Source organism: Bactrocera oleae, chromosome 6 (assembly GCF_042242935.1).
Source record: "Bactrocera oleae isolate idBacOlea1 chromosome 6, idBacOlea1, whole genome shotgun sequence".
Classification (NCBI taxonomy): domain Eukaryota; kingdom Metazoa; phylum Arthropoda; class Insecta; order Diptera; family Tephritidae; genus Bactrocera; species Bactrocera oleae.
In genome coordinates, this window is record NC_091540.1 from 12,795,807 (window position 1) to 12,809,551 (window position 13,745).

At 40.1% G+C, this 13,745-nt stretch overlaps 1 protein-coding gene across 1 annotated transcript; it reads left to right on the top strand.

Moving 5' to 3' along the window:
• Nucleotides 1-325: 325 nt before the first annotated feature.
• LOC106622680 (glutactin-like) lies at nucleotides 326-2,618 on the top strand. The gene is made up of 7 exons (XM_070111290.1): nucleotides 326-580; nucleotides 715-867; nucleotides 927-1,442; nucleotides 1,515-1,650; nucleotides 1,726-1,919; nucleotides 1,995-2,319; nucleotides 2,385-2,618. Exons 1-7 carry the CDS (start codon nucleotides 356-358, stop codon nucleotides 2,510-2,512), a joined length of 1,677 nt encoding a protein of 558 aa, XP_069967391.1. The 5' UTR covers nucleotides 326-355; the 3' UTR covers nucleotides 2,513-2,618.
• Nucleotides 2,619-13,745: the final 11,127 nt, after the last annotated feature.

Consider the following 13,745-nt stretch of genomic DNA (forward strand, 5'->3'; position numbering starts at 1 on the left):
CCAATTAATATAGCGCCGAGTTTTAAAACCTTTCCGCTTGGTTTCTGTATACTTTTGAAAATGTTTCTGCTGACCAAATACACAGAGTTTCAAGTCCAAGATGAAGATTTTACATGATCAGTTGTTCTATAATATTGTCCATAGTGGCCTCCGAACATATACCCCTCGCAAAGGTAGGAACGCTCTTAGGTACGCCGGCAACTTGGTAAGTATATATGTATTTCATGTGCATATATGTACATATATAATTGTGATTCGTTATCTACACTTTTGCGGTGTAAGCTTAGAAAGCAGCTTTACATAATATTTTATTAAGATTCTTGCTAGTTGATTACGGATCATCGTTGAGCTGAGTATGGCTTCCATTACCGGTCTTCTCAGTATAATCTATTTGGTGCTTATTCCTGTCAGTTGTTCTAATGATCCAGAGAATATAATATCGCCTGATGTTCGAGTGAATTTATCTGGTCAAGGTGTAGTGATCGGCAATACCAACACTACATCATGGACTGGTCAAACTTATATGCAATTCCGTGGAATACCCTATGCAGAGTCACCAAGTGGAGAACTTAGATTTAAGGTATATAGTATAAAGTAGCATAGTTATTATAGAGAAGAAGTGATAAACTCAGGTCTACCATAAGTTTACTTCTGCAGAAGCGATTCTCTAGTTTAGTGATTAATACTTTTTTTAAATCTTTTTTAACGATTTAGCCACCGGTACCTCGGAAACCATGGTCAACGCCACTTCAAGCCAACGACTACGGCCGCATTTGCCCACAATTGTTTGAATACAACCGTTTGTCACCTGATAAACTGAAGGGTGATCTAGAGGACTGTCTCACTTTAAACATCTTTACTAAAAAGGTGTGTGTGGTATAAATACATGATTTTTGAATTAACTTCAATATTCTGTTATTCGCCAGTTAAATGCCAAGCAACCGGTGATGTTCCACATGCATGGCGGTAGGTTACAAGATGGTTTTGCTAGCGACTACCGGGCCGATTACTTGCTCGAAAAGGATATTGTGCTTGTAGTGACTCAATATCGTCTAGGTATACTTGGATTTTCTGGCACAAAATCACCGGATATGTCTGGTAATTTCGGTTTAATGGATACAATGTTGGCACTTCACTGGGTGCAGGATCATATTGCCGCATTTGGTGGTGACAACTCAAAAGTTACTGTTTTCGGTGAGAGCTCAGGCGGTAAATTAGGCGGCGCATTACTGATCAGTCCTAAAACACCACCGTCGTCTTTCCATCGCCTCATTACACAATCGGGTTCAATTGTAGATGAGCGATCTACAAATATGGAGCCACTCGCTCAAGTGACACGTGTTTGTCACGCTTTGAAGTGTGAGGATTGCGAACGTATTGATCGCGCACAACAGTGCTTGAAACGCGCGCCCGTTATGGACATACTTAAGGCGTCGGAAAGCGTAAGTATATCCTCTTAACCAACATTTCGCTCCACTTTGTTCACAAAAAAATTTTATATTTTTATTATTAAGGAACGATATGGTTTGATTATCGGCGATCATTATGGGACAATGCCAGTGCACCCGGTCATACTTATTGAGCAAACAAATAAGAATGTGCCCATAATGGCTGGCTTTACTAAACACGATGGCTCGATTGCATTAGGCTGTTAGTATTGGCTTTTGTCTTTTATTGCTCGTATACCATATGTATTAATTATTTATATTTTTTTTCTCGAGTTAGTCTTTTACGATGATTTCAAAGTGTCTCATCCCAATCTGAACACTGTCACTGTGGGAGATTTCGCTACTGGCTTGATGCATCGGAAGAACGATACAACCGCCTTGATTAATAATAATGTTATGACGCGCTTATTATTCCCAGCGAATCTATGGCACAGTTCCGATCATAGACGCGCTCTACCCGCCTACTTCGATGTAAGTTCAATTTTATTGTAATAAAATTTTAAGCGATCACTTAACAAATATATACATACATACTTTTTCCAATAGCTCGCCAACATACTTTATTTTAAATCTGCTACGGTTGGCTTCACGAACAAATTATTCGAAAAAGCCGTATACCCGCCCATCTACTTCTACACCTTTGACTATGCCGGTGAGAAGACGAAATTCGGTTTGGATATGGGCAACGCACAGTATCCCTTTAACGGCGGGGTACATCATAGTGATGAGCTGATTTATCTATTCGCAATGAAGCCACCGTTGAATGCGAAGGATACTGAGGTTGCAAAGAAGATGGTGGACCTTTGGGTGTCCTTTGCTATGACTGGCGTGCCGCAGGTGCCTGATGGACCGCTGATTTCGCCTATGAACTGTGTGTGAATGTACACTTTTTAATTGTGAAATGTAGATTTAACATATATTTGTATTTTATTCAAGCTAAACGTGGTCCTTACTTCCATATCGATAAAGAAATAAAAGTGGACGATGATATTTTGAAGGAATTCACCGCAACCATTGATGATCCGAATAATAAAAATCTAGATCGCCCCAGTAAAATCTGGTAGAGGCCACGTACGAGTCTTAAAAGTTTAACTGTTGTATTGTACATATATTTTTGTAGCTTCCTATTTAAGCAAATAAATCTTTTTCTTTATTGTCTACATTAAGAAAGCGCATCGCATTTCTTCATCGATTGGCTTCGAATTGGTTCGTTTTGGCTGAGGGTAAATGCCTTTATGGTTTCCTTAAGCTTTCTAGCTTGTGTTGTGTGGCAAGTCGCACATTGTTTACACATACAAGTATTTTCATTAAAAGAAAATCGCTTGTGTGTTTGTAAATTCTAGATTTTGCTAATTTAATCGCTGTACGGCAAATAGCAACTTAACGGTCGGTTTAGGGTTTAAGCTCTCACTGTGAGCACTAGCTCTGATATACAGCTTTCTGTCATTCTGTCTTTAACCCCTATTTCTAACAACAAACACACGCTTCTACATATGGCATCGTCACTTGCATTTCATTGGCTCTACAATCTCATTTTACTTGATTTTTTAAGCGCTCTTAACTTGGATTTGTCTTCGCTGACGGTCATGGCGGTCTTTGGCCGCTTGTGTCTAAACGCATAAGTCATTGGACTGTATTGGTTTCCTTTTTCTTTGCTATCAGTTTTTCTTAATCGAAACGGATTAAGATTTTCACAAGTTTCATCGAAATAACATGTCTAATCCTCACATATGCTTGGCAACTTGAATGGATTCCGATTGGGTCGTTAATGCACTAAGTGACTAAGGAAATATTATGAAATTGCGAAAATCAGACGAAGAAAATCAATGGTATTTAGCAAGAATTGAAGAATTGAAAAATCAATGACAATTTATTGACACAGTAAAAATAGTTGGACAGGTTCAAAAGTAATGTTATGTTGGGTTTAATTTCACCTCTAAAGTATACATTTTCGAATTTGTTCGTCAAGTCACTAAATATAATTATCGGTTGTGCATACTTTGGGTTGTCTGCTTGAGCTTTACCCGCTACTTGTCTTTCTCGCTTGGTATAATCATTTTAGTTGATAATTATTATGGGTATTGAATAATTCGTTGCAAGTCTCTCACTATTCTTATACTCAACTATTATTATACTCAACGTTACTAGATGTTTCTCCTAAAAGCTACAGAAATCAGCGCTATTGAGGTGGATTGGGGGTTAATGCCGTACCACCAACGACGGAGAAGACAGCAACCCAAACGCTCTGCAAATCAATGTATTCCAGCGAATTAATGTAAATACTTACTGAAAAAGTAGCTCTTACTAAATAAATCGGTTTCTTAATGGACCCAAAGCTTGTCTTAGAGTTTGCGGTTTTCAGATCTGCCTACAATCATACACTTTCTAACTAACTTGCAAGACCATGTCGCATTCAACTTTTATGACACAATTCTAAACTAATTTACGTTTATGGTTCTAGGCCGGAGAGATTTCCTTGTAACCGGCTGCTACTCAAAGAGGGAGAATATGCACAAACATACAAATGTATATGAAAGAGCATACATGAATAGCTATGTAGTGGTGTGTGAATGCTGTTAGTGTATACATTAAATATATTTTCAACCAGATATCCTTTTTTTCTGGCTCTAAATGTTACATGCAACACACTCGTCGTCGCATAAGAAATCTGCACCTGTCTTCGTAAATGAGTCCTGGGTGTCGCCGTTTGTTATTCCTTTTTGCTACCTTTATTCTCGACCAAAATGAATGACTGTTAGCTCGGCTGATGGCTCACTGACTGACTAGCTGTCTGCGCTATCTGTGCCTTAACTGCGTTGACTGCTGTAACCAGCCGGCAGTTGACCCAAGCGGCCTTACAGCGATCAGCTTGGCGGCATTGCGCTCAATGATGAGCAATATTACATTAGCCGCTGCAGTAGCCGGTCTTGGATCGACGCGCAAACACGCTGTAGTTGTCCGGTTTTCGAATGCTGCGTAATCTCGGGGTGTCCAGGGTGGGCAATGTGGTAAAAACCATATGCTCGTCGCTGCTTGTAATCGCCTGTGACTTTTAGTAAAAATTGCACTAAAAATCGCCGGCTCGATGCTTTTGTCGATCGTCATGTAAGCGCTTGTGCGCCTCTCCTACTACAAGATTGCTAGCAGTATGCTGGCTGTAATAGCGCGTGTCGCGTGTCGGTTGCCACATGCCACTCGAATGCGCTGGCAGCAATTTCGTATGCATTAAATCGAAAATCACAACCCAAATGTAAGGCAATAGCATATTTTAATTTATTATATATACACACCGATGAATAAAACTACACATACACATATAAGAAGCACACACAAACACACATGCAAAGTTCATCAAAATCGTAATAATCCAAAAAAAAAGTGCAGCTTAGAGCCAAAACGGCTGTTGCACCTTCGACGCGTCTTCGATTTTTTCTGCCCACTCTTCGGCCACATTCATCAACACAGTTTTTTCTTTTCCCTGTTATTGTTATTGTTGACCTGCTGCCACTTTGGCTACACCTGTCGTCAATGCGGCTCCCCTCGTCTCAATATTTTTTTTGCTTTTCTTCTTTTTGTGTGCTTTTTTTTATATTTGCTCAGTTATATTTTTTGCAGCGCCTGCTGTTTGTGGTGCGCTCTCTTGCTCCAGCTTTGCTTTAGACAATCGTGCGTGTATTGACCCAATTTTGAAATCCTCAATTTTTGTGTAACGTATCTTTGCGAAAACATTTAATCGCTTACATTTATTGACTTTGTGGTGGAGAGCATTTGAGAAATGCCAAACAAATCTGAACTGTGACTTTCGCAAATTTTTCGATAATTTTTAAAATATACATACAAATGTATAGAATTTATAAAATTTTTAGTTTTTCGTTACCTTGCAACGCGGTTGGTCCACATACCATTAAAGAGCTGCTCCGTAATAAGATAAGAGTAGGCAGGGAGAGATATTGGCAACAACACCAAGGCATGCGACATGCCAGTTTGCTAATGGGTGGTTACGACCTCAGAAGGTTTACAAACGTAATCAATCATCCGAGAAATAAATTCCGACTACTTGTCGCATTCTACACCGACCATTGCAGGCTCAAGAAGCAGCTATACAACATGAGCTTAGCCTTTTCTGCAAATTGCCGGTTCTGTGACATGAAGCCGGAAACAACAGAACACCTGCTAGTAGACTGCGTAGTAGTCTGCAGATGCAGAATTAAGGCCCTTGGATCCATGTTTCCAAATAGGGATCACATCGCTTCAATATGCTGGGGCTAGGTGAGTCGTTGTGAAATAAAAATTATGTCCAATAAAATAGAATCTCGCAAAAAATTAAATCAATGGAAATACCAACTGAGGTCTCCGACAGAACTGTGATGCAAGATTTAATGAAATAATCCTGCAACTAAATTTTATAAGGTTATATAGTTAGAAAGTGACATACTTATGTTTTGTCAATAAGGCTAAAAGGTGGCAGAATTTCAGAAAAAATGTATTGAAATCGTCAGCTAGACTTAAAGTAACGCTTTATTTCAATATGAGTACACTTAGAGCATTTATTAAATATATGTATGTATGTATGATGTTTAAACAATTTAATTGCGAATCGAATCGCATTTTGGATAATTTACCGCGCCACCAGCGCACACTTCATTCCAATGCACTTGCACCACTTATTGTCGCGGCATCTCAAATCGAACGCGGCCAAAATCGCCACCTGCCCATCTGCTTTGCCTGCTACCGCCGAATTGAATTTTTTCCAGTTATTTCGTTTGCACTGTTGTAAGGCGCATCCTGACCTAAGACATTGTTTTTCTGTTAGTGTAGCAACCTGCTCGGCTGGCAGCGTAAACCAGCAGAATGCTGATGGCCTCCGCTCTTCCGCTATTCGTCACTTGGCTCATTTTTGTTCTGCATTTTTGGCTTCCTTTTACACATTTAATTTACTAAGTTTGTTGTTTTTGTCATGTACTATTTTTTCTCTTATTTACTGATACGATTATGTATTTTTGTGTAATATTGTGCGGCGTTGCGCTGCGTCTTAAAGGGCTGGCGTTTCTGTTTCCCTTTCGAAAAAGTCACCTGCGCATACCGATTGGGCCATTGCTGCCATCACTTCAGTTGCCACTTAATGTTGTCTACTGTAGTTGTTGTTGGCCGTTTTTTATTCATAGGTGCCGTGCGCAGGACAATGCCAACATGTGGCACAGGATTAGAACGGCGCATCAACCCCTCTGCGTCTGTTTGCGGCAAACTACGACAAACGGCTTGGCTGTGCCCCCATTAAACCGCTAAGCAGGAAAATCAGCTATGTGCACCCTAATCCATTGTATCCCTTACCTAGATTGCTAACAACTTTATAAGCGTTTTTTTATCCTCGATATTGTGTTAATTTTCGAAGTCATTGTGTTTAGACAATGCATTTCCGCTCTTCTAATTAGTCAAAGTCATGGTAGTGCATTCTAATGGTACTTACTAATTCCGCCCGCATAACGCAGAGCCACCGCTTGCTCATAATGTTTTACGAGATGTATTATATTAAGTTTTAGTGCAAACTGTTGAAAGGGTGCACATTCGTTCAATTGGACCGGGGAATACTGGCAATTTATGGGGGTACAGGTGTCCAGCTGCAACGCTTGGTACCCTTTAATTTTTTGAGATTCGATGAACTGCCAGTACTTAAAATTTTTTTTTTTTTAAATCTTCAAGCATTTGTATTTTAACGGTTCACTTCAAACCGGTAAATTTGTTAAAAAGCTTGTGAGAGCTTTTGTAGAGTTTTGTAGGGACTTACAACTCATTATTATCATAATGTAGTCAAAATTTTTTGAAATATTAATGGTCTATTCACATAGAACTTTTGCTTCGCTTTGCGTCAACGCTGTGCCTTTGTTTTATGCTAGAAACAGTCACCGACGTTCCGCCCTGTATTAAACAAAATTTCTTAAAAGTTATGCCCGTAGTGGCAACGTAGAAATCAGCTGTTCTCTTTTGTTTTCATATCACCAATGTTGGCATTGCTCAATTTGTATACATGATTTTGTAAACATTTATAATGTAAAAACTCAAAACTACGATCCAACTATTACAAATAGCCCACCTATTTATAAATAAATATATTCGACTGTGATTTTGAGTTAGTTAAAGAATATCTCGAATATATTCAAGTTTATTCTTGAATTACTACAAAACATCCATATTGACAACCCTTCGTTGCAAGAGATTGCTCTCTCACTCTCAGCTCACTCGTTTCTACGGGAAAAATCCAATCTTCGCGGATATCTTACCGTAGGGTCTACAGAAGCGGACGGTAGCAGCGTTGGTAAGTGTTCATTTACATTGCGCTTTCATAAGTTAGGTCGTGTCCGCTGATTCGGTTTACGGTTTTACGTCGGTGACTGTTTCCAGCATTAGTACGAACTGTCATACAAAGCGAGAAAGCTTGTATGTGAATGGACCTTAACAGTTAGTTATACCGTTGGTGTGACTGCATATGAGAAGGACATCTGCCTTTCACGCCTTTACAAGTTAAAAGGTTTAGTCGATCAATATTTTGCTTAAGCTCCCTGTTCATAGAAAAGCATTGTCTTCTGCTGAGTAAATTTAGTTGTTCTATTAAAACTATTGGCTCAACTTTGTATAATGAAGTGCCAGTTCTTTTTAACCATACTAGCAATTTCTTCAAATGTTAGCGGTAACACATACATTACGTTATATTACAACACGACGCTATAAAACACGTAAATTAGGCTTGAAGAATTTCCATAAATTCATCACATCTGCCCTCGAATTCCGCTTGACGAATCGAACAGATCAACGATTGTTCTAATTTATTACAATTATTTTGAATGTAAACATTTTCAATTAAGGACGATTCTTTATATCAGCAGAGAAACCATAAATTAGTTACGTGGGTCATGTCCAAGTGGAATGCACTGTGAAGCCAGCACAGCGTCACAGGTGCAGAGCTTACAGGACATTTGTGGAGTGCAAAGTTGAAGAACCCCAAACGGCTTGTGCGAGTAACTAACCTCATTGATTGGTAAACAATAAACAAAACAAATGCAATATATGTATAAGAGGTGCACAAGGCAATTTTTGGCAACGCTGCCGCAGGACAATGGCGAATAACTGTTAAATGGCTGTAAATTAAATGGTGATCGGTTGTGGGTCCGCTGGATCGAAGGATCGCTTAGGCGAATGAACCGATTAACAGGTCAACGACGGACGGTGACACACAAGTTCAACAAACCGATAACTGGTGTTTACACACACACACACACTTAGCAAAACAACGGTGGCAACAACTTCAAATGTTGCCAAATAAATGGACACAAGCTAATATAATATATTTGTTTTTTTTTTGTTGGTTTTTCCAAAATCAACAAATTTTAAATGCTTGTAAATGGCGTAAGGTAGTGAAATGAAACTGAGAATGCGGAGAAATAAAGGAATATATAAATGGTTTTGCAGTTCTGCAGCCATTTGAAGTAGCACAAAGGATACCGAGCTAAGGGTGCTACCCCTCGATGGCATGTTGGGCAAAAGAGTAAAAATAAAAGCAAAAGCTATGCCACAACAAACACGAGAAGACACGCAAAACAGTTGCCGTTCACATTTGCGAACAACCTGTGCGGCATGTGCCACACATTAAAGCCGTTTTCAGCAAGGGACGCGCGCTGCGCTGTTCGAGCTGTTACCGCCACGCTGCGCGCCGCTACCGCTTAGCCAACGAGCGGTAGTTCTACGCGCGCCGATCCGTTTCACATTGATCGTCCGCGCCGATTGCCTTGTAGCTTGGCTCGTGTCATCTGTTGAATTATAAATTATGGCAAGGAATTAATATTGTTGTGTCCTTTCGTCGACTATTTGCCGTGCGTCGTTCATGTTAGCCAACGTCGGCATGCAACATGCAACTGCAGTTGCAACTGTGAATCTTGAAATACCCGTAAAGTAGTAAACAGCACCAATAACAACTACAACAAACATGCGCAAACAGTTGCGAATGCCGAAATGATTTTGCTATTGTGGTTAGTGTTGTTGTTGCTGGCGACAAAAGGGACAACAACGCTGCGGTTGCCACATAAAAACAACAAGTAAATAGCAGGAGGGCGCGAACGCATCATTTGCGAGAATCCAGTGCAGAAGATAACTGCAGCAACACGGTGTTGTTGTTGTAGCCGTTTGTTTGTAGTCGGCACTTGACTCGTGTTGACTTGACTTGACTTGACTTGACTTATGTATGTTGCGTTGCCAATAATCAGGATCAGCCGCCGCAACATAAGGCCAGTGTGGTTGTTCACCGATTTGGCCAACAACAATGAAAGGACACGAATCTCCTTTCGGCATCGAGCGGCTCACTTGACAGTGTAGACAAACAGCATGTGTATATGTATGTATGCATGTGTTGTTGTTTTTATGAATGTGTGTGCACTCATAGATGGATAGCTGGAAGATGTGTTGAGGCTTCTAAGCCGATGTTGTTGTTGTTGTTGCCTTAAATGCTGCTTCGCATACACGACCGATTGTTGTTGCTATTGTGCGCTTGCATCATGCGCACCTGTCGCTTTGGCAAAGCGACAGACAACGAACGAAAGGTGTGCGCTGAAAATTTTATCCGCTGCAGCTTGGCCTGGCAAACTCATTGACCAAAGACAACAGCAACAATGAGAAACACGTAAAAAAAAGAACGCATAAAAAATATTTCAGTGTGCGCATTTTTAATTTGTGGCACCATTGGCATCCAGCCGCAGATCACATCCCTGCAACAAGCCCCTCTTCGCTAGTTGGCGCTCCTCGACGCTTGTACCTACATCAATTTGCTGGCACAATTGTTGCCTGTGCATCAGCTGAAAAGTTCGACCCAAAGGACATGTGTGTGCCACACATACACACAAATGCATCTTTGTGCGCCCGGACGCAATCGCAGCGCACAAATGTTGACTGCGCGCGGCAGACAGCGCAGCGAAGATGAGTTGATTTTGTGATTTCATTTCGTAGACACGCGCCTAATTTCGGATTTCGTTCACTTTTTATGCATTTTGATTTTTCGTCTGTTTTGTTGTTTTGTGAGTCGGAAATTATATGTTGCAGATGCCAGTGGCAGTCAGCTGGATTTCTACGCACAGGTTGCTTAGAGATTTAGGCATGCGTTTCAGGTATTCGGCCGGGCCAAAAGGCATATGTAAAGATGACCAAATCGCTGGGATACGAAATGAGAGAAGGTGAGCGAGAGGAACTTCGTAGTTGAACAGGTTCGAGGAACGGACAATTATTTTTCACCTGCTACACTTCTTCTACGCATAGTTACATTTATGCGTTTAATACAATATTAAGGACTTCATCTGCCGTTTCGTGTTCGTAATTTCACTTTCGTGTACTTAATGAATTTATTGATAGCAAACTTAGCGCAGATATGCCGACTATGCCGACTATTTCGGAATGCAGGCGGCTCTATGAAATATGAGCACATATGTATAGTGGAAAACTAGTTCATGTTGTTGTCATTGTGTCTTGCAAGAATGTTTGCCAAATCGTAATTAAATATTTATTAACGATGTATAAAATATCCCTATTATACACTCTATACTTTCCACCCTTTCATATATACATAAGTCACTAAATAGGTTTAGCTGTAGGTCCAACAATAAACATGCGTTTCACAAATTCTGGGCGGCAGTCAGCGCTCTCAATTGCTGTCCTGAAGGTTTAGCGGAAAAAGGTGAACTGTAAATCTGAACTTACAGGATTCTCATCATTATCATTATTACTGCAGCAATTCGAGAACATTATTTTGGACGTTTATTGGGAAACTATGGATGGAGATTCATAAAGTGGTTCATTTTAAAGTTCTCTGATGCCTGAATCGAAGCGGGATTGTTCGCATATACTTTAGTCTTTACATATCTCCACAGCAAAAAGTCTAACGGTGTGATATCACACAATCTTGGTGGCCAATCGAGCGGCTCAGTGTTCTCTCAGTAAATTCATTGATTGATGTGATGTGTGGGAAATGGCGTCGGCTTGTTGAAACCAAATGTCGCCGAGATTACGAGCTTCAATTTCAGACATCACATAGTCGTTTATCATGGCGCTATAACGGTCGCCATTGACGGTTACGTTCTCACCGGCATCATTTTTGAAGAAATATAGACCGAGCGATTTCAGTTCTGGCAGAAGCTGTATTATTTACGCTTTCAATTTAAGATCTCGACTTAAAATGCGCCAAGTCGTTCCATACATACGTCAGTCCGAGTTGCTGCGAACGGCGTTGAATCGCTATATTTTCTTTACTGCGTGCTGGACGTGGTCTCTTCGGTCGAATATCCAATAATGAATTCTGGGTCTCAAGATGGGTGACGGTGTTGCGAATAGTACGCTCAATACGGCGATTATGTTGACCATTTAAAAAAGGACCTCTACTTGGATTACCCGTTATAAGTACATATACCTTCGTCACTGCTTTCTGAATTCTTATGTTCGAATTTTCGTATAATTTAATTTTCAGCTTTTGTATTAGACCCCACCAGTAGAAACCTAATTTCCGCATTTTAGCTGAATTTAATGCTACCATTTAGATAAACTATTGCTAAATATTGTTAACTTTGAAAATCAGGGCACACCTCATTAACAAATTGCCACGGTTAATGTATGATTCTCTGCCGCTTTTGCAATAAGAAATTTTGTCACGTCTTAGTCGGCGTCGATAATGTCAAAAATGCCATTCAACATGCCGCCCAGCACTTTGTCGGCTTTTCAGTAAGCACTAGAGAAGAGAAGAGCCAGCAACAATCAGCTGCCGAATTCGTAGTGAAAAGGCGCAAAGTCCTTGACAGACATGTAAAAATGTGGTTTCAGTTAGCAAGTGGCTTATGTGGTGGTGTGCGTTCGTATGGATCTTAAATTGATTTGGCGTCGTTTTCATGCACTGCACTCATATTTTATTGTCGCTTCCCTCACCTTGCTACAAATTGTTGCACACCAAATGCCACACTTTAGGCAACCAATACAAAGATCAACGATCGTGGCACAACCACTTTGTATGATCGAATGTGATCGAAGCAGCAATTTCGGGAATTTTCACAGCGGTGCTGGCGTATGAAACGGAGCGGTGGTGTGATGTGCAGTTTGCTGTGGCCACATGGCTTGTTGTTGACTCTTTGCTTCAGGAAATTGTGAACGAGATTTACGAACATTTTTTGGTACCTTGACTGGCGTACACGAAAAGTGATTACAGAATGCCTTTCTGCCCTTCTTTCCACCTACGGGCGATATTTTGAAAGAAATGTTCCAACTGATTCGCAATAAATGAGGATGAGCGTTACTTCATTACTGATCGGTGATTATGAGCATTTGCAGCGTTAACTACGAGTATAATTATGATATGTAATGAGGATCGCATTGATCTTTGCCTTGATCGGCAATCAATGAAGTACGTCGATAATTGTTTGGAGCTGTTGACGAAGCTCGAAATTTGGTATTGTTTTTGGCCAGTACTTTGTGTGATTTGTAATTTGTTGTGGAAACAATTGGAAATGTACCGCTGAATAACTGAACTGTCATCGGACTTTACGGTGTTATTAGTATTTTAAGGGTTTTATAGTTTTTAAGCGGCTATAATGTTGTCGGTATATTACAAAGTGGCATATTTGCCATTGTAGAGACTCAGTACAAAGAAAAGCCGCCGGCGGCAACTCTTTGAGCTCTGCTGTGTTGCCGCCAAAATTGTCGCAAAATAGTGAAAATTATTAACTCGTGCAGTTTTCGCTGAAATCAGGTTTGAACACTCGTTCGATCGATCGGCTGGCAATATGTGCCTAATTTGTTGTTAAATTATTGAGTATTGAAGTTCATAAGGATGCAACGTAAAAACGCAAGAAAAGCAGGGCACAATTAAAGGTTGCAGTATTTGTTAAAGCTATCAATCCATGTCAAATGGAAATGAAATATTTTAATAGTAGCTAGTTAGCTACTTGAAGCAGCAACCCTTGCAACTCTTTGCTAAGCTGACGTCAACAAATTAGCCTACCATTTGTCTTAACTGTCAAAGGTTATACTTGAATTTAGAGCGCGATCTTAATGTGACTAAAATGTCTTTGTGAACAGTTATTTTAAAAAGAATTTGTCATGGCATTGACTGTGGAATTTGTTTCACTATTAAAAAATACTTAGCAGTAATATGCCACGTGAGCGCTTGTTGAGAGAATGTTGTTTCTCTTTTTAAACGATATGAGAAATGATCGCTCATTGACATATTTCTAAAATGTAGTAATCGTTTGCCGATCTCTTCCGTTAATGCTTATTTAA

Coding starts and splice junctions, on each gene's coding strand:
- LOC106622680 (XM_070111290.1), top strand. CDS start 356: ATGGCTTCCATTACCGGTCTTCTCAGTATAATCTATTTGGTGCTTATT. Junction 1,651..1,725: donor TGGCTCGATTGCATTAGGCT/GTTAGTATTGGC, acceptor TTCTCGAGTTAG/TCTTTTACGATGATTTCAAA. Junction 2,320..2,384: donor GCTGATTTCGCCTATGAACT/GTGTGTGAATGT, acceptor ATTTTATTCAAG/CTAAACGTGGTCCTTACTTC.